At 38.5% G+C, this 24,991-nt stretch overlaps 2 protein-coding genes across 2 annotated transcripts; both read right to left on the bottom strand.

Annotated features, from left to right (window-relative positions):
- Positions 1 to 1,171: 1,171 nt before the first annotated feature.
- Positions 1,172 to 8,108, bottom strand: tmco6 (transmembrane and coiled-coil domains 6). Its single transcript, XM_020645319.3, has 12 exons — positions 7,925 to 8,108; positions 7,214 to 7,320; positions 7,006 to 7,118; positions 6,738 to 6,921; positions 6,547 to 6,651; positions 4,418 to 4,509; positions 3,800 to 3,916; positions 3,536 to 3,650; positions 2,644 to 2,824; positions 2,272 to 2,366; positions 1,993 to 2,160; positions 1,172 to 1,861 (listed from the first exon to the last, which is right to left on the bottom strand). The coding sequence occupies exons 1-12, from the start codon at positions 8,013 to 8,015 to the stop codon at positions 1,733 to 1,735; spliced, it is 1,497 nt and encodes a 498-aa protein (XP_020500975.2). The 5' UTR covers positions 8,016 to 8,108; the 3' UTR covers positions 1,172 to 1,732.
- A 2,445-nt stretch (positions 8,109 to 10,553) lies between these two features.
- Positions 10,554 to 15,508, bottom strand: tcof1 (treacle ribosome biogenesis factor 1). Its single transcript, XM_020628254.3, has 9 exons — positions 15,263 to 15,508; positions 14,262 to 14,314; positions 14,105 to 14,168; positions 13,762 to 13,852; positions 13,599 to 13,663; positions 13,309 to 13,480; positions 11,503 to 12,837; positions 11,317 to 11,411; positions 10,554 to 11,182 (listed from the first exon to the last, which is right to left on the bottom strand). Exons 1-9 carry the CDS (start codon positions 15,485 to 15,487, stop codon positions 11,147 to 11,149), a joined length of 2,136 nt encoding a protein of 711 aa, XP_020483910.3. The 5' UTR covers positions 15,488 to 15,508; the 3' UTR covers positions 10,554 to 11,146.
- Positions 15,509 to 24,991: the final 9,483 nt, after the last annotated feature.

Genomic DNA, 24,991 nt, shown 5'->3' with positions numbered 1-24,991 from the left:
AAAAAGTACATTTAAAAAACCATCATCATCAACAACTCCCCTGAGTCTTTACTTTTTCTATAAAGGTGTTAAGGGACTCAAAAGGAGTTTGGTAACTCATTCTACCCCCAGGGGACTACAGAGGAGAAGAGTCCAGCTAGAGACTTAGGGCCCTGTTGTGAAGGTACCAGGCACCTTTCATTGGCAGAGCACAGTGTAGAGTGTACACCTGGATGAGTGAGTTCAGGTAAGGAGGAGGTGGTTGGTTAGTGAGCAGCATGCTTTAGACAGGAGCAGTATGACATGAGGGCTGTTAATCTGTGAATTACTCCTGATATACAAAGGAGTATAGATAGATTTAAATGAGCCCGACATGTTCCAGATGCAACATGTAAGCAATGAACACATTAAAGCATCGAAAATTACAACCAAATAATTTATATTATTGTAAAATGAGCCATTCTTAACAGTGAAAACTTTTACTTGTGATACTTGAGTATATTTTTTACTTTAACTCAAGTAAAAATTACCTTAAGGAAGCCTTTACCTTTTAGTGTTGTAATATCTAACTGAAGCGTTTCACTTCCTCCACCGTGTCTTAACGAGGGAGGGATGAATGGGATTAGTAACTTACTACTTACTTACTGTGATACTACATAGCGATCACTACCATCAGTGTGTGAAAGGGTGGGTGTGACATGCAGTGTAAAAGCACTTTGAGTAGTCAGAAGACTAGAAAAGCGCTATATAAGCTCAAGTCCATTTAACAAAAGGATTGGTGGAGTCAGACTATGCATACATTTGCAGTCCTTATATGCTTACTTTGTTTGGTGATGTCAAGATGATTGTCATCATCAATAGATAGCTTTCTGTCACTTCAAAACATTGCTGGTCACTTTTCAATCGGTTGAATCAAATATACTAACAGTAGTTCTAAACAGAAGTTTATTCTCTTCAATCATAAGAAGTAAAAATGCCATCATAGCACACAGTAAAAGTGGGATTCCAGGCCAAAGTATTTGTCCTTAAAACCTTTAACCTGATCATTTAATCTTTTATGTCAGGATGAATCTTATGAAAACACACCATGGCAATAAATCATGTACCTTTGGATGTAATGTTATTCTCAGATTATTATTATTATTCAGAGTAAATATTTCTCTCAAAATAAAGTCTTACAAACACAGGGAGGTTGATATTTGTTCAATTATACTTTATTTTTTGAATGTACCGTCAATAATGACTATAATGCATTATACCTATTAAACCCACCTGAAGAACCTCTTTCAACATAATTACAGTCATATCAACTCATCTAAATGTGCAGGAAGGGTTCCAGAGGAGCACATTTTCCAAGTTTAAGACAGAAGGTCCTGAGTGTCGGGTTTGAAATATATATATATATATCATCTTTATAGGCCTATATGCTAAAATGTCATTGATAACACACGCTGATGGTTAATTTCATCAAACCAGCAGAATATATTTAAAAGTTTTAAAAACTAACACAAACACAAAAAGTGTCCGTGTAGAGAAGGCGACAAGTCAAGAGGAAGCTGCAGATACTCAGGGTTTGTCCTCAAGATGTTTTGTAACAAGCGGAACACGGTGTGTGTGATTGGGATGTCTTCCTGTTGGTTAAGGAGAAGTAGTCTACGTGCAATGTTTTCTCTTTTTCTTGTTTTACATTTTGAGGAAGTATAAAAAAATACCACAGACTAATTGAACAGTACAGTAAAGTCTTCACCAAGCATCATGATGAGTAGGGCAGCAGGTGGTTCTCCAGGAGATATGATGCTCTCCGTCTAATATCTCCTTCTCTGTTGTACTGAAGAGTTTCTAACAGTGAAAGACCGCCATGCCTCACAAACTCCTCTGCCACCTGAGGGGAAGGAATAAATACGGTGAAGAAATTCACTACTGCTCAAGAAGTGCTAAAAGCTAATCATTATCTGGTTTGCTTATCTCTTCTGAGCAGCATCATTATTATTTCAAAGGCTTCCCTTAACTTACCTGAGGACTGCTAACTACAAGCATGAACAGGACATCCATACTCAGGGTCACTATGTCTTTGTCGGCCATTTTTAGTGTGGCACAGAGTCCTGACAGCAATCCAGTGTGGGTCAGTTGGACACAGTACTCCTTTTTCTTGTGAGCAATGTTTGCTAGGACCCTCAGGATCTGAGTTTAACAACAAAGAATTGAGCAGTGAGATTGATTTTAAAGCTACAATGAAAGTGTAATAGACTACTGAAGCACTCATTTCAAGGTTTGTCTCTGGATTTCACAAACCATGATGTTGATGCCCTGAGAGAACGGGAGGAGCTGGATCAGTCCCGGGACCAAGTTGAACGTCAACAAGGCAGAGCAGAAAGCACTGGAGTGAGCTGTAGCAAGAGAGCGAAAACATGTTGGAACAACATAATTCACTTGACACCTCGGCAATCAACCAATCGTGTGCCAACAACAGATCTTTCTCTTCACTGAAGTTTCATAAACACTCAAATGGACCTAAATATGGTAGCAGTCTGGATATGTACTTCAAATACAAAGGCAGTAATTAGACAGATGTGAAACATTAGTCTGCTGGTATGAACTGACGCTCAGTCTGGTGCTGAAGGCGGTGTCTGAGATTCATGTGTGTCGATAACAGACAGTTCAAACCTGTAAGGTTATTGAGGACCCAGGCACTCTCTCTGGCCAAGGCTGTTTGAGTCTGCATGTAGGCCTGGAGAAGTGCACACAGAGTCACCACAATACTAACGTCAGCCACTTGAGAGCTTAGGTCTTCCACTGGGCAGGAGGAGAGGAGGTTTCCCACACACCTCAGCAGAGGACAGATGAGCTGGAGAGGAACGACACAGTCAGTCAAGAAGCATAATGGTTACATTCATGCTTCAGAAGCCTGATTTAAAAAAATAAAATAATAATAAAGTGTACACTTCGCACTGTGGCTGTTCCAAAGCCATTTAAAAATGAAAATTAATAACTCTTTTAAATAACTGGTTTAACTAACTATATAAGCTAAATACAAAGCATTTCTCTACTTTAAAACCTGTGTAATGCAAAGACAAATACACACAAAGAAAGTCTTGTTTAAAAATGTATTATTGACTTCATTACCCATGGCTGGTAAATATGTTGCTTTTTGAAAGCTGATTCCAAAGTCTCTGGTGTTGAGGCCTTGAATGTACCACCAAAGGATGCCATGCAGCTGCTTTACTATTTAATGAATGTAGAATTTTGATTAAAAAAAAATACCAACAACAGAAAGAGCTTTAAATGTTCACTGTGAAACATTACCCACTCTAAGCATGTTTCATGTCCCTGAAATATAATTTTCATTGTTTTGCTTACATGATCAAACAATGATCAGGTCTCTGAAGCTAAGAAACGCAGCAAACGCTTTACTTTTTGAATTTGTCAGCAGTTATGGAAAGTACTCGTAGATATCGGTTTAAAGACACTGAAATTGGAGCAGAACATATAAAAACAAGATTGCTCAAAAGACAACAGCATTATGAAACTCTGTCTTTGATCCAATTTATTTCCTTACCAGCTCCATTCCTTCTTCTTTGTTCCCTTCAGCCACAGCACCACCTAGTGACATTAAAGTGGAACTGCACCGTGACAGGGCCCCATGAGCCAAAAGCACTCTGTTATCCTGCATGCTGCAGAGTGAGTCAAAGACCGAGGAGAGATAGATCATTATTATGAGTTAAAGGAAATTGTTTTGTCGAGAGTTAACAAAAAAAAAAAAGCGACTGAGTAAATACAACACTTTAATGACATCTGCTGAAGACCTGCCTTCAACTCTCACCTGCATGTGAGGTAGTGCAGACACCAAGCACACTCAATGGCAGGGGCCAGGCCAAAGTTTTGGTCAGGAGTCAGGACTGATAACAGGTGTGAAGGTAAGCTAGAGGCCAGGACCATCCTGCAGACAAAAAGAGAACACTGGTTAAGCTAAGCAAGACCTAAGACAGAAATGATTTTAATATCCTCTAGACCAGGGGTGTCCAACCTTTCTTCATCTGAGAGCTACTTTGAAAAAAAATGAAAGCGGCCAAGAGCTACTTGCATCAAATCTCTTGCATTTATTTACATAGCACACATCAGCTGAATTAAGCTACTGTTTGCTAAATTGCAAAAAGCCAATGCTTATCAATAATCTTAAATTCACATCAAGGTCCAAGAAAACATTACTACTTTACACTTGTTTTTAATGGGCCAAATATATGAATAGTGGGAAGAGGTGCATTTACTGTCGTCAGATATATATATATTTTTTTTTTTTAACACAGTCGGTCAACCTATAGGCGAGCTACTTAAAACCTGCCCGCGAGCTACTGGTAGCTCCCGAGCTACCTGTTGGAGACCCCTGCTCTAGACAAACAGCAATGTGGCGAAAAAGAGAGAAAAACTGGTGTGTCATTACGGGATTATTTTCCCTCCTCCATCTTTGGCCTGGAGAAGCTGAGAGAGGGTGAACCCTGCAGCTTCCACCACAGCGAGGTTATGTCTCTGATTCTGGAAACGCACAGAAACAACAAGTGAGATGCTTTTACATCATTAACATAGCGCTATGTGCGGAGACAGATTTTTCTAGTTTCTAGATTTTTTGTTTTATGGTTGTAGATGTAGCCGTTATCGGCAGCGTTTTACAACCTCTCTTCCTGCAGGACTCAGGACTGTGGATTAACATGACTTTTACTAAGGAACAAAGGAACTGATCAATGATTTAAGTCTCCCTCTCAGTCAGGATATTAGGAACTTTTACAACACCTGGAATAAACAACCGAGCGGAAACAGAACACTCTGCTATCTACGAATTGACCCCAAAGACATGAACTGTGACCGAAACCAGTCTCTGCAAAGTCGTAAAATTTACCATCTGTTGAAGGACTGTCGAAGAGCTGAATTAAACCACAGCTTTCAATTCTGCATCAAATGAACATTTATGTCTTTCTTCATCTAGATATTTGTAATTGTCACATTGAATGTATTATAATCATCTTTTTAAACTCAAAATCTAATCTTCAGAATAGGAATAAGAGTTATATTATGTTTAATAGGAATTTGACGTGGAGCGCTATTGCCATCTAGTGTTAGGATATCCATGAATACGTAACCTTCATAATTATACCTTTAGACGTGTTATAAAGCATACTCTTTGATATTAGCTATAGAAGGTGTTATTTAAAGACACCAATTTCTTTTCCTACTTTATTAATATGTCTTATTAAGAATGTTGACTGTATAACATGGTTTTGTTCACCTACAGGCTGGGAGTAACTGAGGATGTTCCCAGATGGTGTGATTTTCATCTCAACATGAATCCGATAGAAATGTTTGTCTAAATATATGACGTGAACCTACATCAACGTGGATCTGATAGAAATAATATTGAAATTAATGTATGGTGACGTATATATGTTTAGATTCTTATTCTTAATCTTATTGAGTAAACTCCGAATGGGAGTCACCCGTGGGCGGCACCCCTCTTTGCCTGCAGACCCCCCTCCTCTCAGCCAGCAGATAAGAGTTCACACTGAGCTCAGATCTTTGGTTCTTCTTAGTTTTGGTTTCTTGAAGTTTAGAGCTTCAGCTCTTGCTCGCTTCTCTTCGGACTTCAGTCTGAATCACTTCTTTTAAGTTTGTGCCGTAGAGACGATTCTCTGCCGAACTTTCTTTTTCACGCACAATTTTTGGAAACATCAATTCTTTCTGGCTCAAGCAAGGTTTTTGAACTTTCTTCTCCAAAGTCTTTGCTCTTCAATTTTGAATGCCAATTCCTTAATTTGGATTCATCAAGATGGCCATCCGGTTAATCTGAATTGGAAATCGACGTATCAAAAGACTCTTTAATATGTTTTTCCTGTTGGATCCTCTTGGAGCTTCTGAGACGACGGCTGAACCGACGTACAATCTCCACCCCAGCTGCACACTCCGACCAAGGTGTCAAGGCATCTAATCTGGCCCGTGGACCTCTCTGGGCCTGAAAAGAACCGCTTGCCAGAGACTGAAACGCGGGACCAGCCGGCGGAGTTCAATTGAACACATCTCACAGTAAGACTGCTGGTGGCAAGGGGTGTTGGAAGATTGAGTCTTGAGTCGTGTCTATTCAGAGCCCTCCTTTAAATCCAAATAGAATCCCAAAATTCCTTTATCAACTTTTTCTTTTTGACCATTTTCTGATTAAGTCATTCAAACAATACCGCGTCTTATCTCATTACTAAATATATAATGTCACCATACATTATAATTGCATTATCCTGATCATAATAATCATATTCTTTATCTGTTTCATCTACACATTATTGTTTACCCCCTTTTATATTAAATTTTACACATAAAATTCAGGACTTTGTCTGTGTGTTTTCTCATTTAACATTTCCAGAACTTACTTCTTTCAAGATATGAAACTGACTGATTAATTAATTAACTTATACCATTAAAAGTTATTTTCTTCCTTTAACAGGAAGTGATGCCCCTTCTTAAATCCGAGGTTAAATAAAGACATAACATCTTAATAATTTAATTACGCTACATAGACTTTAAGTTTACCTCTATGCAGTTAGCCAGAGCTGGTATGATTCCCTGAGCAAGGAGTTTCTCTTGTACAACATCACTTTCAGGGCACAAGTTACCCAGTGTGTAGAGACACAGCTCCTGTGTACACATACAAATACAATAAGTCAAAACACTCTCTCATTAATAGGTGATAATACATAAGACAGTTTCTCACAGGTACTCACAGTGAACTTGGTGCTTTGGTTGGACAGGTAGGTGAGCAGGTAGGGGGTGGCCGGCAGACATGCTGGGGCTATGTTTGTGTGTGGAGAGTGAGACAGCTCATGAAGACAACGCACAGCCTGTAGACGGCATGTCGCATTAGAGCCAGTGAGGAGACCAACCAGAAGGTGCATGCTGTTCTCCTGTCTGTGGGAAGAAACAGTTTAGACACATGACAAACAGACTTATGGGTCGTAACAGTGTCAAAACTTCAATAAGTTTCCACCTTACTTGATAAAGGTGAGCTGTGCTGAGGGGTCACGGAGAGCTTTACTCAAAGCCTTCAGGTGGACCTCCTTCTCTGGCCCACTGTGTTGAAGTTTGTGAAACAAAGTGACCACATGCTGGGGAAACAAAGAGCAGACTCGGGTTGAAAGTTTTCACAAGAGCTTCGGGGAAAAAAAAACATTACCCATCACTACCATGACGCCCGTCTCACCTGCGCTCCGGAGTCAGCGTCCATGGTGACCTCTGATTGGTCCTCATCTTCATTCAGCAGGAGTCTTTTGCTCACAAGCTGTCTGTCTCTGCGGGCCTGTCTCAGGTCTAAAGCGTGTCAAAAAGATACATGAAGTGCTGTCTTCTTGTCTTAAAGGCTGTGGTTTCCACATTGAATGACCACATGATGTTTTACTTTAAGTTAAAGCTAAAAAAAAAGAGTAGACCAATAACAAAAGTATGAATGACAAGTGAAGCCAATCGGTTTGAAGGTTACTGATCTTAGCTCAAGGAACTTTGAGAACTTATTCTGTTAACTATCTTGAGATTTTGAATTTGTATTGGCACGATACAAATTAAATGTATTGATTGATCAGATTGAAATTCTATGTTTCATGCGTGCTCTTTTGTGAGGTATACGTGAGGTAAGTGTAGTTAGTTAATATTAACAGCTTAATGTATAGTTTCACAAACAGGAGCTTGTATCCAGATGCATCACTGTGTTGCTAAACGTAGTTATGAAGCTTTCGATTTCCATGACAACTTATTTCAGCAATTAGAAGAACACCACGAAGGTTGTCGGGGACGTGTTCATGGACATAATCTAACCATAGATAACGTTACAGACTTATTTCCAAGTGATGGGTAGGAGTCAGTCAAACAACTTACAACTAAACATCAAATTAACATGTTAACAAGGACTTTTAGTCACCTTTCTCCTGCTGTCGCCTCTTTAACCGGAGCTCCTCCAAGCTGTCAGCTTGTCGACCAGCTTTGTGACGAACTTTGTTTAGCCTCCACATCTGGAGACGTCAGGGTTATTAAAATAAGGTTCGATGCTCACCATGGAACAAAACAAGAGCGCTAATGCTTCTTCTTCGACTTCTGATTTGATTGGAGGTTGGAAAATTACCTTAAAAGAACATTACCGCCACCTAACGGACCGAATAAACAAGAAAGAAAGAAAGAAAGAAAGAAAGAAAGAATGAAAGAAAGAAAGAAAGAAAGAATGAAATAAAGAAAGAATGAAATAAAGAAAGAAGGAAAGAATGTAAGGAAGAAAGAAAGAAAGAAAGAAAGAAAGAAAGAAATAAGAAAGAAAGAAATAAGAAAGAAAGAAAGAAAGAAAGAAAGAAAGAATGAAATAAGAAAGAAAGAATGAAATAAAGGAAGAAAGAAATAAGAAAGAATGTAAGGAAGAAAGAAAGAAAGAAAGAATTAAATAAGAAAGAAAGAAAGAAAGAAAGAAAGAATGAAATAAGAAAGAAAGAAAGAAAGAAAGAAATGAAATAAGAAAGAAAGAAAGAATGAAATAAGAAAGAAAGAAAGAAAGAAAGAAATAAGAAAGAAAGAAAGAAAGAAAGAAAGAAAGAATGAAATAAGAAAGAAAGAAAGAAGAAAGAAAGAAAGAAAGAAAGAAATGAAATAAGAAAGAAAGAATGAAATAAGAAAGAAAGAAAGAAAGAAAGAAAGAATGAAATAAGAAAGAAAGAAAGAAAGAAAGAAAGAATTAAATAAGAAAGAAAGAAAGAAAGAAAGAAAGAAAGAAAGAATGAAATAAGAAAGAAAGAAAGAAAGAAAGAAAGAAAGAAAGAAAGAATGAAAGAAAGAAAGTAAGAAAGAAAATAGACAAAAGACAATTTCAAACTTCTTTCAATTAATCCTGTTTTCTTAAAAATAAGGCACACTAGTTTAGGTTTCCTGGATGAGTCTACAAGCAGATTTTTCAAACAAAACCACATGGCTTAAACTTCTTCATTGGTGTTAGAGGTAGTTTCCATCCAAAATTTTGCATTGCCTTCGACATGCCAGTTTGATACTCTGGAAGTTGTGTTTCATGGGGATTTTAAGGCCTGCCTCAGATCCAGCTGGCAACCGCCATCAATAGGCTTCAAGAGTCTTCTTCAAGAACCAATTGGTAATGTCCCTACATCCATGTTTATACAGTCTACTGCGTCTGCCACAGCTGCTGACATAATTGCACTGGAGTCTGGCAGTGGAGATTGGCTGGTGGAGCCACGAGTTTAACGTCCTTTTCCATCCACTAACTTGAAACTTGTTGACAGAAAAGCAAAGATCCTTCAGGTTGGTGCAGTCTACAGCGAAACAGATAATTGTGTTGGTTTAAAACACATATTCACAGTTGTCAGGTCAACTACTCTTGTTTTTGTTACATTCCCTCCTATTTCTTTCTCTGCTTTGCTAATCCAGTGTACACAGCGCTGCAGGAACAGAGATGTCAATCACATTTCACACCGTTTTTTGTTTTGTGTGCATAAAAAACGAATTTAAACAAAACGTATTGTTATGGTGAACACTCTGAAATAAATAAATAATGTTGGAAACCACACATTAATAATGTAAAAACAAAAATGTCTAAAACCATTGCAATATTATGTAAAACTAAAGAATTCCTGAATGAAAACTCACTGTGTATGTATTGTATTGTGCACTCATAGTTCCATACACTACCTACTGTGTGGAGTTTTGGGGAAACATACAAAACCAACACTAATCCCATTTCCATGCTACAGAAAAAAGATATAAGAATTGTAAATAGATTTGATTATTACGAACCAACTAACGCACTATTTATTAACATACACGCTTTAAAATTCAGCGATCTAGTAGATCTAAAAACTGCTCAGGTAATGTACAAGGCACACAATCATTTGCTTCCCAACAGTATTCAGAGGTTTTTTGAAACTAGAGAGCCGGTATGAACTAAGGGGAATAGGTGTGTATAAAAAACCAAAGGTAAGGACAAACATAAAGAACAGGTGTATTTCAGTAAAAGGGGTTAATTTGTGGAATACTTATGACATGGAATTAAAAATGTGTAGTTCACTTTCCAGCTTTACATTTTTGTTTAAAAAAATGGTGTTTAACATATATAAATGGTCGGTTTGATTATTTTTTGAGTTCGACTTCTGTTTGTTTGTTTCATTTGTTTTGTTTTGAGAGAAATTCTTGGAACAAACTTTGTTCTTATATGTTCTTTTTTTTTGTAACCAAACTAGTAGTGTCTTAAATAATAAGATTTGTAACAAGGGTAGGTGTAATAAGCTAAAGCTTCAGCCTACACCTTTTCTGTCAAAATGTTTGTGTTTTTATCTTGTGACCAAAATAAATTATTACTACTAAAAAAATAAATAAATCAGCGTAACAAATAACTAATGACAGAAACCATGTTATACTGCAGCTAGTCAGTAGAAGCTCCAAATGCACAGGCTTCACCTAGGGGAGCTGGCATATTGTCCATCTTTTTATAGGGTTATAAAGACAGAAATCATCTGTTTCTGCCACTTCATGCTCAAAACATCAGACCAGAAAGACTTCAGCAAAGTGTAAAAAAAACTAACTAACTTTAATTTGTATTAAAAGCATTATGTACAATGCAAATATGAAAACCTTACCAGACATTTAAAATTTCTATAGAAAACATGCTTTTCACAAACAAAAAAAAGTTGTCAAAATAATTTCCCATATTTTTCTGCATAAATATAAAATAGGTCGAATAGATGCTGTGATGTATCTATGTGAAGTTTCACAAAGTGAGATTAAAGGACCATAATAAGACAAATTCCTGAGATGGTATGAGAATTAATCTGTTCAAACAATGACTGAATTTAACTTTGAGACATCATAAGAGAGAGGATCCATTCCATTAACAAAATCACTTATACAAAATCAATTTTCATATGAAAACGTCATCAAAATGACATTATCACAAAAATCAAAGCAGTGTCATGGTGGGCAACACACAGTATATAAAAAACTAAACTAGAAACAGATTTTAAAAACATATTAAAATAACAATGAAAGATTTCATTTACAGTATTAAGCAATCTTTCTAACCATTATAAATAAATGTGATTAGAAAACGGATGGAGAGGATACGCTGTTCATCCCATTGTTCTGCAGCGATAAAGAATCAAACATCTTCTTGACTCTTTGAGGATTTCTTTTTCTGCCGAGAATAAACGAAAAGATACGATCAATTGCAAAAATAATCCTGTAGGACTCAAACATGTTATTTTGATTTACAACAACAACTTTGATCTGAAACATTTTAAAATGTTGAAGGATGCAGTTTTGTGATACCTTCTTTTTGGTGCTGTCACCTACAGGTGTTTCTAGGGTCTCTGTTGCTGTGGAGTCTTTTTCAGGGTCCTCGGCTGATGTTAACTTGCTTTTCTCTGAAAGTGACAAACAAGGGGGTCAATTTAAACACGCAAAAACAGCGAAATTAGATTTTTTTTTTTAAGAATTCCTGAGTTATCTACTTACTTTTCTTCTTCTCTCTTTGAGGACTTGGTGTCTCAGGGTTGGGTAAAGTTAGCAGCTCTATGTCAACTGAATTATTTTCCAATAAAGAGTCCTCTTCCATTTCCTTCTTGACTTCAGTAATCTGCTCTGGTGTCTCCTCAATGACACTCGTCTCCGATGTCTTTTCCTCAACCATCTGCTCTGAAGTGTTCTCATCAGGATTGCCTTTTTTCTTCTTCTTGGCTTTCTTTTTTTTCATTACCTGCTCTAAATTTTCCTCACTACAAGCATTCTCCTTCCTCTTCTCTGCTGTCATTTCTTCGTCTATCTGCTCTGAATGTTCTTGCACATTTTCAGCTACCTGCTGTAAATCTTCATCAGCATCAAGTGTCTTTTTCTTCTTCTTCGCTTTCTTTTCTTCACTTGTGTGCTGTGTATCTTCTTTGACATTTTCATTTGCCTGCTCAGAATTTTCATCAGCATCAAGTGTATTTTTCTTTGTTTTCTTTTTTTCACTTATTTGCTGTGTATCTTCTATGACATTTTCATTTGTCTGCTCTAAATATTCCTCAGTATAAAGTGTCTTTTTCTTCTTCTTGGTTTTCTTTTCTTTACTTTCTTGCTGTGTATTTTCTATGACATTTTCATTTGTCTGCTCAGAATTTTCATCACTAGCAGTTTTCTCCTTTTTCTTCTTCTTGGCTTTCTTTTCTAGCACTATCTGTTCAGAAGTTGATTCATTTTCTACATGTCCAATTCTGTTCTCTATGATTTCCTCTGTCTCGTTCATGTCAACATCTCCCTTTGTTTCTTTTGCCTTTTTCTTTTCTTCTGCAGGTTTATCACCAGACTCTTCCTCCGTGACTTTCTTCTTCTTTTTCCTTTTCTCTTTACTGTCTAGTGCTGTCTTTGCATTCTCTTCCACCTCGTCTTCAGTCACTTCTTTCTTCTTCTTCTTCTTCTTCTTGGGCTCAGACGCTGCCTCCTCAGATTTGTCTTCACTGGGACTCACAACTTTTCTTTTCTCTTTCTTTGGTGTCTGTTTTAATGGGGAGACAGGTGATGTTACTGGATCCTGTACAGGGGCGATGTTTTGCTCTTTGCTCAGTGGGGTGGAGGAGGCTGCAGGTGCAGTCTTTTTCGATCTGCTCCGCTTAGGTTTACTGTTTTTTGTTGGTGTCACAACTTTCTCCCCCACCTGTTCACTGTTTTCCGCTGTCTCAGTATTCGGTTGAATGATGATGGCGTTTGTTTTTTGCGGAGGCTTAGCCCGGGGTTTTCTCACTCTTGTTTTCTTGGGTGGTGGCGCAGAGGAGTCCAGAGAATTGATGGTGTCCATCTTGGCTGCGTCAGCTTCTGTAGTTCAAGGAAACATGAAGACATAAAAAAAAAAACATGGCATGATGGCATACAAATGTCTAAACATCAACTACAGAGGGATAGTACACAGCTCTGTTTGTATGAAATCACTATTTTCCAGGGTGAGGTTTTTCATGGATGGTGTTTCGAGTCTTTTTTTCCCTTAAACTTGAACTCATACCACACACACTACTGTATTCCTGCATTTTTAAACCAACTCAACCTTCAGTCTATTTCTTTGTAATTCAAAAACATCTCCAAAATGCACTTTTTGTGATGATAAAGTAAACAAAGATATTTACATGGCTATATCTGTTGTATTTTTCTAAATAACAACCAAACTATCTGGCCTAATGAGGTTGTTGTGATCTCTCTCTCTTCACATTTCTGAAATTCTCCTTCCATCATTGACAAGCTTGCACACAAATGATCCCCTTTAACGGCTCTTTTCCTGCACTACTTGCCTACCTGTCATTTGCAGGAGCCGCTTCTTCCATTTCTCAACATCCAGACTGCTGTCAGAGTCAGACTCCTCGCCTCCAGCAGCCACAGCCTTGATTTTACTTTGGGGCTTTAATTTCTTCACCTTTGTTGTGACTGCTGATTTTCTTTCACCTTTTTTACTTTTTGCTGGCACGGGCTAAGAAAATGAAATTAAAACACACAAGAAGGACAAAAAGTACCCTTAGTGACCAGTTCCACTTTTTCAACCAGCAGCTACCCTGTTCCTGAAAAAAAAAGCATACACAATAACTCACCTTCTTCTTTTGTGTCTCTACTTTTGTGGCAGGTTTATCCTTCTTTTTATTTTTCTTTAGTGCGGCTGCACATAGAAAGTGTGGTATAGGTTAAAAATGCATTCAGGTATAAAACATCTTTTACTGACTACAAATTTCTGTGACTACAAAACGTCTATTGTACCAAGAGACGGCGCTGCTACATCTGTCCTGGATGCAGCTGTTGGAGTGTCCTTAACAGATGTGCTGCTGCTTTTCTTCTTGGGAGTCTTGACCTAAGAGGAGTATTAAATATTTGCAACTTATTTTTTCTGTCTTGGCTTTTAGTGTTGGTTTATTTTAATTCCCCCCCCTGGAGTCAGTTTCGAAATCAATCTCTATAGATATCAAAACAACCAGAAAAAATGATCTTTTGTCATTTACAAATAACTATAGCAAACTAAATGCCTCTGTGAAGGATTTATTGTTTAAGTTAAAGAGAGAGGGGAATGAAAGTGATAATAAAGATATTTATAAAACTGTCTTACCACCACAGGAGTCCCTCCTTGTTCTTTAAAAGTGGAGTCAGGTTTCCTTTTCTTTTTTGAGTCCCTGACAGGAACATAAACAACACTCTGTAACCACACACGCCATCATTAACAAAAAAATCAAGCCAACTTTCGTAAGAATGCAAATTCATCTCACTTTAACCATGATTTGTAGATGTCCGATAAAGAGGTAGATATGTTTGTCCCCTCCTGTGGAAAAAAACAAACAAAAACATCGTATGATGCTGAAGTTCAAGTTAAGTTTATGAGATACGCTTTAAGATGTATAACATTGCAATACTATGCAAACTTGTCTTAATAGCGCAACATCAGTTCCATTTATCAAATGAACAAGATTGATTTATTTTAAGAACACACATTTTGTCTTGTTTGAACAGAAAAAGCACAGGTGAAAAAAATCACATTAGCGATGCTCCTGTTACAGTGATTGTTAAAATACAAGGACGTTTTTGTCAGACAACCAATTAAAATCGATCAATTTTAAGGCCAGAGAATAAATCAAACTATGGAATACCCTTGTTCAACCCGTTTCTGAATCACTGCCCTTATCTAGCCTACATTATTGTTCAATGGAAGTGACCATAACTTATTGAGTTAGGTTATCTGTGTGTATTAAAAAACAGTAGCTTTTACGATGTCCCGTTTTCATTCAAAACTGTTCTAATCTGCATCGATATTTCTGCAATTTAACTTAGAGCTGCGTGTACACATCTTTAAATAACTTAAATTTGAGCTATTTTTGCAATATAAATAAATATTGATGTTTAGATGACAACTTGAAAAAGGAATGTGATAGCCTAGATAGAGCACACTCAGCCCTTTACACTGAAAACACATTTCAGTAATGTTACGCACGGTTTATCTAGGCCTACATGGCGATAATCTTAAAACAGGACACCAGACTTTTGTAGTCATCAGGTAATTATGGCGATTTCACAGAAATAGAAAGCGAAACAACTACTGTTTACATTACAACACTTTAGCATTGTCATGCAGCACTTGAAACACTGTTGCGAGAACTGACACTGTTTACAGCACTGTGTGTCTGCATGTAGGCTATTTATGTGTGCGCGTGCGTGTGCGTGTGCGTGTGTGTGTGTGTGTGTGTGTGTGTGTACGGTGTGTGGCAGTGTTGACCTGTGGGCTGTGCCTCTGGAGCTCATCTGCAGCTGAGTGGAAACCTTGCTCCTTCAGGTGGCGATAGATCAGCTCAATCAGCTGGCGCTTTGATGCGTTCACGGGCATGCTCGTCACACGAGGGAGCCGACAAACACACAACGAAAAGACAACACTCAAAGTAGAACTAAAAAAACTGGCCACATTCTGGACATACTCGGCGCCACTTCTACTAAAAACAAGCATGGGAGTAGTTGAACTGTGAACTCGGGAAGTCGTCCCGTGTATCCGTGCAATGCACCATGGGAGCTGTAGTCCAACCGAGAAGCAGCGTTAATGCAACAATTCAGTATGAATAGTCTTTGCTAAATATGGCCTATTTATGATTTAAACCAGGGATGGGCAACTTTGGTCACATCAAGGGCCACATTTATTTAATTCTCACTGCCAGAGGGCCACATTGTAGTCTAGAAAAAAACGATTACAGTCAATTATGTCACAAAATTAACTCAATTTGATGAATTATTATGGACATATTTCTGGTTTTCATGATTTCATGGCAGATTTTGTCATGTTTTCATCATGTATATTAATTAATGGATATGTAAAAATTGATCTGAGGGCCGAGTTGAGGGTTGATGTGGCCCCCGGGCCGCCAGTTGCCCAACCCTGATTTAAACAATGCTCCTGTTTTAAGACATACAATTATGTTCTGACGCATAAAGGCCTTTCCTCCTTTTATAATTTCTTCACAGTGTCAAGTAAGCTAAGCTATGCCATTCTTTTTGCTTACTTGGGCAGAATTCAGAGGCACGTCCACTTTTCATCTCCAATACCTTTCCCTTTTTTTTCTGCTTAACTGAAGCTTAATTTGAGCTCAGTTGCATGTCCTGTCCCAAAGGAAACCTAGCATCATGGAACAGATAGGCCTAAGTCACTTACTTCAGCCATTCAAGGCCTGTATGTGATTTGGACAAGTTTCATCTGAAAAGTATTCTTCCCTTGTGATAATCTTATTTCACTTGAAGATACTCTATGTGTGAGTGACCCAATCATGGTGTCTCAAGGTGGCTGCTGAGGCTATATGGTGTCTTAGACCAGTGTTTTTCAAAGTAGGGGTCCAGTCCAGACCCCCTGGGGCATCGCCTGAAAGTACCAGGGGGGTTGCGAAAACTTGGAGGGAAGAAGGAGTAAAATGGAACAAGAATTAAAAACGTAGAGCGCTATATGTGACAATATGTGTCTTTTTAGATATTATTAATCACTTCATATTATTTTTTCTCTTTTCATGGCCACCATTCAATGTAAAAAAAAGAATAACACACCACTCCAACCAATCAGAATCGAGCAGCTGCTTGAATACAAAGATGAGACCACCGGTAAACCTCAGTGAACATGGACATGGACAGCCACTCTGTCGTCTCAAACGTGTCATCATGAGCGAGCACACAAAGAATGACTTTAAAGGTTCTATATGTAACTTTTTACATGTGTAAATCGTTTTTTTATCACCCATTAATAAGCGAAAGGTTAACTGATGTGAAAAAGTAGATGTTCACTGTTTATCTGTGTTGCCTGTATAACATTTTTACCCAGGTCGTATTTTCCGCGAAAGCTCCACACACTTCTATCCGGCGGACAAACTCATCACACACTCCCGCTCTAAGCCAGCGCCTGCTGAGACTGTCGTTTGTAGGATGGAGAATTAATCTAATATGGAATCTGTTAGTACAAATAAACAACCGGCCTCAAGCACAACACAGACTCCTTCACAGGCTTTCACAGGTGTATAACCACTTACCTCCTCTGTAAACATTATGCCGGTAAATATCCAGTGTTTCGCTGCCGATGATGATGCTCATTTGTGTACATACGAGCGCGTATGGCGAGCAAGCGACAGGTTACTGGTGCAGTTCGCTCAACGGCCTGCAGTGTCACTACAAATGCAGTATTTGTGAAAGTTACATATAGCCCCTTTAATATATCAAGTAAGAATGGAGGTGAAGTGACCAAATGTGTTCTCAGTCTCGAGGTTGATATCTGCCATAGTGTTCAAGAATTAATGTTGCAAGAGGGGGTTCTCACCTGAGGTTACTGCTATGGGGGTCCTTGTCATGGCAAGGTTTGGGAACCCCTGTCTAAGACGATATAGTAAGATAAACTAGCGAATCAACTAAATGCTCTGGAAAGCGTACACTTAAAGGAACCTGATTCATCTCATATCCTCAGATTTAGCTTTTTTTGTACTTATAGGTAAGTAAGCTCTTTTAGTCATTTTTCAACTATTTAGTCTAGAATACATACAAGTGGATGCCTGTAGATGAACGTTACCATGTTTGTCTCTCTATGATAAATCAGTGTCAGATAGGTTTTATTTTGGCCCAGGAAGTCTCTGGTCAAAATTAGCAGGCTGAGAGAAACAGAAAATAGATGGATGCATGAATAGATAAAAGGGGACTTACAGTAAATCACCTGCTGTCTGTGGGTGATCCCTTAGATCTATGTTTGTTTGTTATTGTTTTTCATGAAATTTGAAAATCATCTGTGAAAAATGGTGTTTTAGCAAAACTAGCCCCGTTACATCCAGCTGTGAGGAGTGTGTGCCCAAAAGTGAGCATGAAATGAGAGCTAACCTAGACCACTTGCCAAGTTTTTAGGAAATAACAATCCTGTGTCCTGTAAAACTTGAGCGAAAATGTTCAATCTTGTCCCCTCTCACTGCTATTTCAGGTGTTACTCTTGTGGCTGCAGGTTTCTTGACTCCTTTCTTCTCTTAATGTTGGACAAGCATTCTACCACACAGCCTATACTAATGTGGCAAACCAAAAATGTTTCAAAATGTGATGTAAAATCGGATCCCCTGTGGATCAGGGGTTTTTGGCCTCTTAATGTGTCTTGGCAATAGATCTTAGGGGGCTGGTGGTGAGACCTTGGGTCAAACTGGAGGAGATTTTTTTCGTCAACCAGAGGGTCAGCAGGAGCCAACGACTGAAAGAGTCCCATTCATGGTGCAAAAACAAGGAAAGGAATATCATTCCTTCCTGTATTCCAAACTTAACATCAGGCCTCAGTGGGTCTCTATTAGCTTGATTTCTCCATCTTCCAAACCCCTCTCTCTCTCAAAGACATGCACACACACTTCACAGGTTTGGCAAAACTCGATGGTTACAATTTACGACTCAGCTGACTCAGCTGACTCAGCTCCAATTTTCTTTGTTGATACAGACCACCAAGGTTTTATGAGGAAACCAATATTTTGTCAATTTTCCTGCGAACATCCCATAACTTATAACTTACATGTGTAAAATATATTCACTAGAGGTTAAGTTAGAGAAAATATAAAAGAATCAAAGAGTAAGGAGATCAAATGACTTTACATCTTTGAGCAAAGAGAAAAAGAAGTCGATCCTTTCCCTTAGCTTTGATGACATGTTCTGAGAAAGGACTGGGATGTTTGTTCACGTTGTAAATGGCACTCTGTTTCACAGGAAATTTACATTGCTCACGTTGAGCAGCTTACATCTGTGCTCACTAACCAACAACTGCACCCGGTGTGATTTGTTTTGACTGGGAAGGTTAATGTGAGACTACCTGTCAAGGCTGCTTTATTGAAAAGTAGCAAGAGTAAAACATTTAAAAATATTTAAAGCTCAGGTTGAAAGATTGTGACAGACTGATAATGTCATAAAACGCAAGGCGCCTTTGAGATTCAAATGATTTTAGTCATATTTATTTACAATAATACATCATTATGTTGATTAAGTGCCTGTCAGATGTAGATCCAGGGTGAACTTTTGGGGAGTTGTAATGAAGTGTTGTGTCCGTCTACATGCCCAGCTGCTGCTGCTGCTGCTGCTGCTGTTACTGCAGGTCCTCAAGAATGAACTCTGCTTTGGTTACCTGTGAGGTACCACCTGGTACATCTATGACAACAAGTACAAACTTAAAAACTGCAACAGAAAATGAAAGAAAATGATAGTTAACAAAATTAAAATCTAATTAGGATTGAAATAGATAGTTTGTGCCACATTTGACTCATTTACTTATCTTACAAATAAACAACAACAGCGTATTGGGCCAAATTGATGAGGACCCGAACAAGAATTTTTTAAAAATGTATTTGTTAAAATTAACCATCATTGTTAAATTCAACTTAAGTAGAATAAGAGAGATAGGTGAGTGCATTTAACACTTAAGTTACTCCTGATCTGATCAACTGATGTTGAGAAAATGATAGCAGATGAAATAAAAAAGAAACATCTTGAAACAAAGGTACTTTTGTACATAGAGGGACGGCTAGCTGAATACAGTCCTATTTGAAGTGAAGGTTTTGGCTCAGAGGTTGGCGCACAGGAAGAAAGAAAACCTCCATCCAGTCTTACTCAGATTAGAAAATTGTTCCTAAAGGGGGAGTAGTGTGCAGGCTTACTGGCAGGGCTGTGTTGATTAGAAAGGAGGCAGTGTTCATGTTGAAGGGCAGCAGCCAGATTCAGTAACAGCACCTCTTCCTTTAGCCAAAGCCAACATCTGGTGCCGACCAACACAGAGCAGCAGTACCAGCACCCCTTAAGTCTCTGCTTCCCTTTTACCTCATTATTGAATTTCATGGTTTCCCTGAAAAGTCCTACAATGTGGTTAGAAAGTGACGTATGGGAAGACATTGTGTGAAAGTCTATTGGTTTTTTCTATGGGATTGTTATTATACACTTTTTAAATTTTGGTCCTCTAGCATACTCTTGATCTGACAATAAGAAGGCTTAACAACAGACACAAAAGAAGAGGTCACAGGTCAACCCAAAGCTTTGAAATGCTGCCTCGAGCTAGCTTTATTCATGAGTCTTTTTTAGCTTGAAGTTATGTTCACTCTGCATGAAACCACACTTTATGTGTGAATATCCTCTTTCAGTTAGGAAATAGAGAGGAGGAAGTATAATGTTACATAATACTCTTGAAGTACACAGTACTCCTTTGAGGAGCTTTTAATATGATGAACACTGAAATGAATACTTATGTCTCTTTATGACTGACAAAAGCAAACGATCAGGGACAAGATTGATAATTATTATTTTTAATGCCTGAAACCACTTCTGACAAAGTTATGAACTGCATGCTGAAGAAACAGCATTTATTGATATTTTCCTCAACAAAGGATCTCGACGAGTGATCCATTAGATTGTTATAATAAAGCAGGATGAGATTTGTTATTAAAAAAACACTACTATCACATGTAGAGAAACAAAACAGCAAAAGCTAAGATGTACAGCTTTGTCAGCAGGGGTCCTAAAGATGGACACATACCGAAAGTTACTCACAAAAGCACATGCAACAAACATTGTATTGTTTTTATTTTATTGAACTTTGATTTAACCAGGTAAGTCCAAAGGGAGACATGGCCAAGAATGGCAGCAACACACAGTTTCAGTAACAAAAACCTTCAAACTCATACAGTGCACATTTAATAATATGAATCATGTGTCAGGAAAGGGGGGATTTGGGACGCAGGTGCGGACCCAGGGGTGTCTCAAAGTTATCCCAGAGAGATAACCAAAAAATCGCGATAGATTGGAAAGGGGAGAAAATACAACGAGACTGTATATAGAGCCACAACAGGCTTCCCTAAAGGGGCTATATGTAACTTTATACATGTATAAATCGTTTTTTATCGTCCATTAATAAGTGAACGGTTAACTGATGTGAAAAAGTAGATGTTCACTGTCTATCTGTGTCGCTTGTATAAAATTTTTCCCCGGGTCGTATTTTCCGCGAAAGCTCCAGGAAGTGACATTATATGCACATATTCAAATTCCTCCTCTCTCCACTCCACTTACAGAGATCAACTGTACAAACTCATCACACACTCCCGCTACAGCCAGAGGCCGTCTTCCACACACTTCTATCCGCCCTAAGAGATCTATAACGTGGACAAACTCATCACACACTCCTGCTCTCAGCCAGTGCCTGCAGAGACTGTCGTTTGTAGGATGGCGAATGAATACAGACACACAGACTCTTTCACAGACTTTCATGTGTATGACAACTTACCTCCTCTGTAAACATTATGCTGGTAAATATCCAGTGTTTCGCGGCCGATGATGATGCTCGTTTGTGTACGTACGAGCAACAGGTTATGGTGTAGTTCGCCTAACGGCCATGCGATATTGCTACAAGTGCAGTATTTTTGAAAGTTACATATAGCCCCTTTAATGAAATAATGCACTGAAGATTATTAACTAAACCACTGCTGTCAAGCAGCTGACTCAAAACCAAAATTGTCCAGGAGACCCAGAAAACACGAAACAAAAGGCAAAGGCTGCCCGGGAGACCTTTGATAACCCAAAAGGCTGGAGTCACAACAAACTCTCCAGCACCCCAAGTTATACACTGGGAAACAGTCAATAGACATCAAATACACACAAAGTTCTGAATTGGTGTTTAAAGATACACCAACAACTTGAGAAGCCACAGGGAGAAACTCTCACTACCTCTGAAGGTGAGATAACGGCCCTTTCCGAATTGTCACAGTTCAGTAGGCAGTACGTCCTATTCAGGAGGGCGTTTCAGTATACTGAACTTTCGTGGTCATTCAGTATGCATTTTTTGGGTCCACCTCAGTATACTGAACATTTCAGCATGGATACTAACTTCCGGGTTTCATGCAGTATGGATCGGATGCGTGCTTTCAGGAAATGAATTGTATTTTAACTCCCACAATGCTGTGCGAAATTAAATGTAAATTGTCACTTCACGTCCGCCTCCAAATCAAAACAAACGAGCATTGATTAATTTAATACATTTTTAATCCAGAGTTAAAGTCCCGGCTGAAATCACTACTTTAAATTAACAACAGAAAATATAACAAATGTCTGCATTATTGTATTATTATATGCATAAAACTATCCCCCTCTATTTAAATAATGATTTCACTATTTAAATGCGTCTTTATTGGTTTATTTTATATTCTGTATCTTACTGTCTTTCATTTGTACTTTCCTTTATGTAGCCTATTGAATGTTATTTAGTTATTTAATCTGTCTTTTACTTGATTTACATTGTGATATTGTTTTTTGTTTACCTGACTGTATGCGCATTACTCTTCTTGAATAAAGCCAAACAAAAAAAACAAAAAAAACGGGTGGATGCGGCCGGTTCGGGAAACGTAAATGACATCACTTCCATACTGAATGAATCAGATGAAGTAGGGACAAATATCTGCCTACTGTGCACGCCTACTGAATAGTAGGTACTAAACAGTATGCAGCACAGATAGTAGGTACTGTCTACTGCCTACTGACAGATTGAGTAGGTACTTGGCAATTCGGATACAGCCAATGAGTCAGCACAGAGCACTGGAGACTCCCCACACCTGGGCTTAATCAAAGCCAATCAGTGCCACACACACCTGATTGCAGGGAGTTGATTCTCTCACCACTCTCATGGAGCCGTAACATTGAGCGCCCTCACATAATGATGATAAAATCATCAGCTAAAACAGCTGCATACAGAAAGTTAGGATTCAAGACTCAGCTTTCTTTCAAAACTCAGTTCTAGCTTTGGGAACGACATATTTCACAATGTGACCTCAGAGGGTTAAAGCAGCTAAGAGGGATCATGGTCGTGAAAATATGAAGAAGGTTTCTCTGAGACATAAACAAGTCAACAGAAACTCAGCAGGACTAGAATGACCTCATTTTACATACCTTGCTATGATTAAATCATGCTATTGCTGGAACAGCGGTTTACAAGAATGCTAATAAATTAACAGAATTTTTATTCTTAGCTCATTTTGACATTGAGCAGCAGCACAAAATCACAAACAAATACCTGAAAATAACCTCTAGAAACGTATCGTGATGTTTGGTTAACATTTAAGGGTCACTGAAAACCATACTCACGGTTTGTTGAGATGTTACTGTTTCCATATTTAATTTAAAACTTAACTGGAAATGGGTGAATTCTGTTTTTGCAATGGGACTTCTCAAATAAGGACTAGCTGAGGTGTTAGGTAAGCTGTGACATATCTGTGGTATTTACCTTTCAACATCTTTCAAAACTTAGGAGCAAGAAAGTTTGTGTGGTTATTATAGTATTTGTGTGTATGAGTCAATGTGTGTCTGTTTTTTTTTTTTAGTGGCAGTAGAGCTGTTGTTGGTGAGCTTTAAAGTAGCATCCTCGACCAACAGTAAACAGATGAGTCAAATGTCTTAAGCATAGCTGCCCACAGAACTGGAGACTATACTTTCCTTGCATCACACAGACAACATCTTTTTGTTTTTTTAAACAGGTTTTCGCAAAGACCTTCAGCTGCCCAAACTGCTCCCTCTAGGAAAACTAGATAAATAAACAAGAGGGGCTATAAAACTTCAGGTGCACCTCTCTTATTTTTTTCCTTCTCCCTCTTTCCTGGGTTGACCTTCCTTAAACTCAGCGTCTCTGGTCTTTTGCTGCTGCTGGTGGGCAAACATTCCCGGCTGCAGTGCCTACCCTTTACGGGACACTCATACTCCCTTTTGCCCACTGTGACCCATGTCAACACTTTCGAAGTTTTCAAAGTGTGCTGTTTCAACTGCAGTGTGTTTGACCAACCATTGATTTGGACCGATCTCATTTTTATGAGCAGGCGTGTTTCACCTCAGTGACCTCCAAGAGATTATCCAACAGATTTAGGTTACGTTCTGATACACACCACAGTGAATTTAAAATATTGGACCAATTATTTAATCAATTCCTGTGTGATAAGACACAAAAGCTCATGTTAATACTGGTTCGATAGTACAGATGTGGAGCACCAGGACTTTAAACCAGTACTGTATGTTGATTTATAGCGTTCACCATTATTGCACAAAAGACATTAACCTCCCTAAAAAATGTTGCTGTTTTCCACGTCGTAAATTGTATAAACTGAGTCAAACAGAACATTATCCTTTCACTGCTTCACAATTAATGAGCAACTGAAAGGCTATTTAGAGCATTTCCCATCTTACCTGAATGAGAGTTTTTGTTGTTTTTAGCTGTGGATGACTGTATGTGTGGGCACGTTAAGGTGACGCTTTATAATTTCGTTGTACAATTGTATCATGACAATAAAGACATTCTATTCTATTCTATTATGATTTGAGGCGAACATGATCACAATAGTATGTTGTCTCATCTTGTACATGCCAGCATCAGCTGTGATGCTTAAAAACACACCTGGAGCCTTTCCATCTATTTATTGATTTTTTTTTATAGCCTCCAACACATCTGGCATACATCTTATAAAAATGTGTCCTTCATTTTTGAAGCATCAATCATTTTAACTCACAACACTCACCCTTACCTGTGTCTAAAGTGAGTTTGCAGCATGATGATGGTCTACAGAGAGGGTGCTGTGAAGTAATATGTTCAAACAGGAGCTGGGATTGAGGCTGTGCAGTCCTGCGGCTCTCTGTTGACCTGCTGGATGATTTGTAAAGTGGTTCTTTGACGCCTGGTTGGAGATGTTATCAAAGTCTGGAAAGTCTGCTCTTTCTCTCTCTTCAGGTCTGCAGCCGTCGTAAAACAGCAGGAATAATAAGAGAGGGTTTGTGAACGCCGTAAGCGGAGTAGAGGAACAGTGTCTGTGACTGTGTCTGCAGGGCCCCACAGCTACCCCAAGACTCAAATCTCCCCCACACCATGTTGTTCTGAGTGAGGGTCCTTCTATAGAGTCTCTGTCAGCAGCTGTTAAACCAGGTCAGATTGGAAGGATCTCTTTTCCTGCTTTCTAGTAAT

This window comes from Labrus bergylta, chromosome 9 (genome assembly GCF_963930695.1).
Source record: "Labrus bergylta chromosome 9, fLabBer1.1, whole genome shotgun sequence".
NCBI classification, from domain to species: Eukaryota; Metazoa; Chordata; class Actinopteri; order Labriformes; family Labridae; genus Labrus; species Labrus bergylta.
This window is presented reverse-complemented; position numbering and strand designations above follow the sequence as displayed.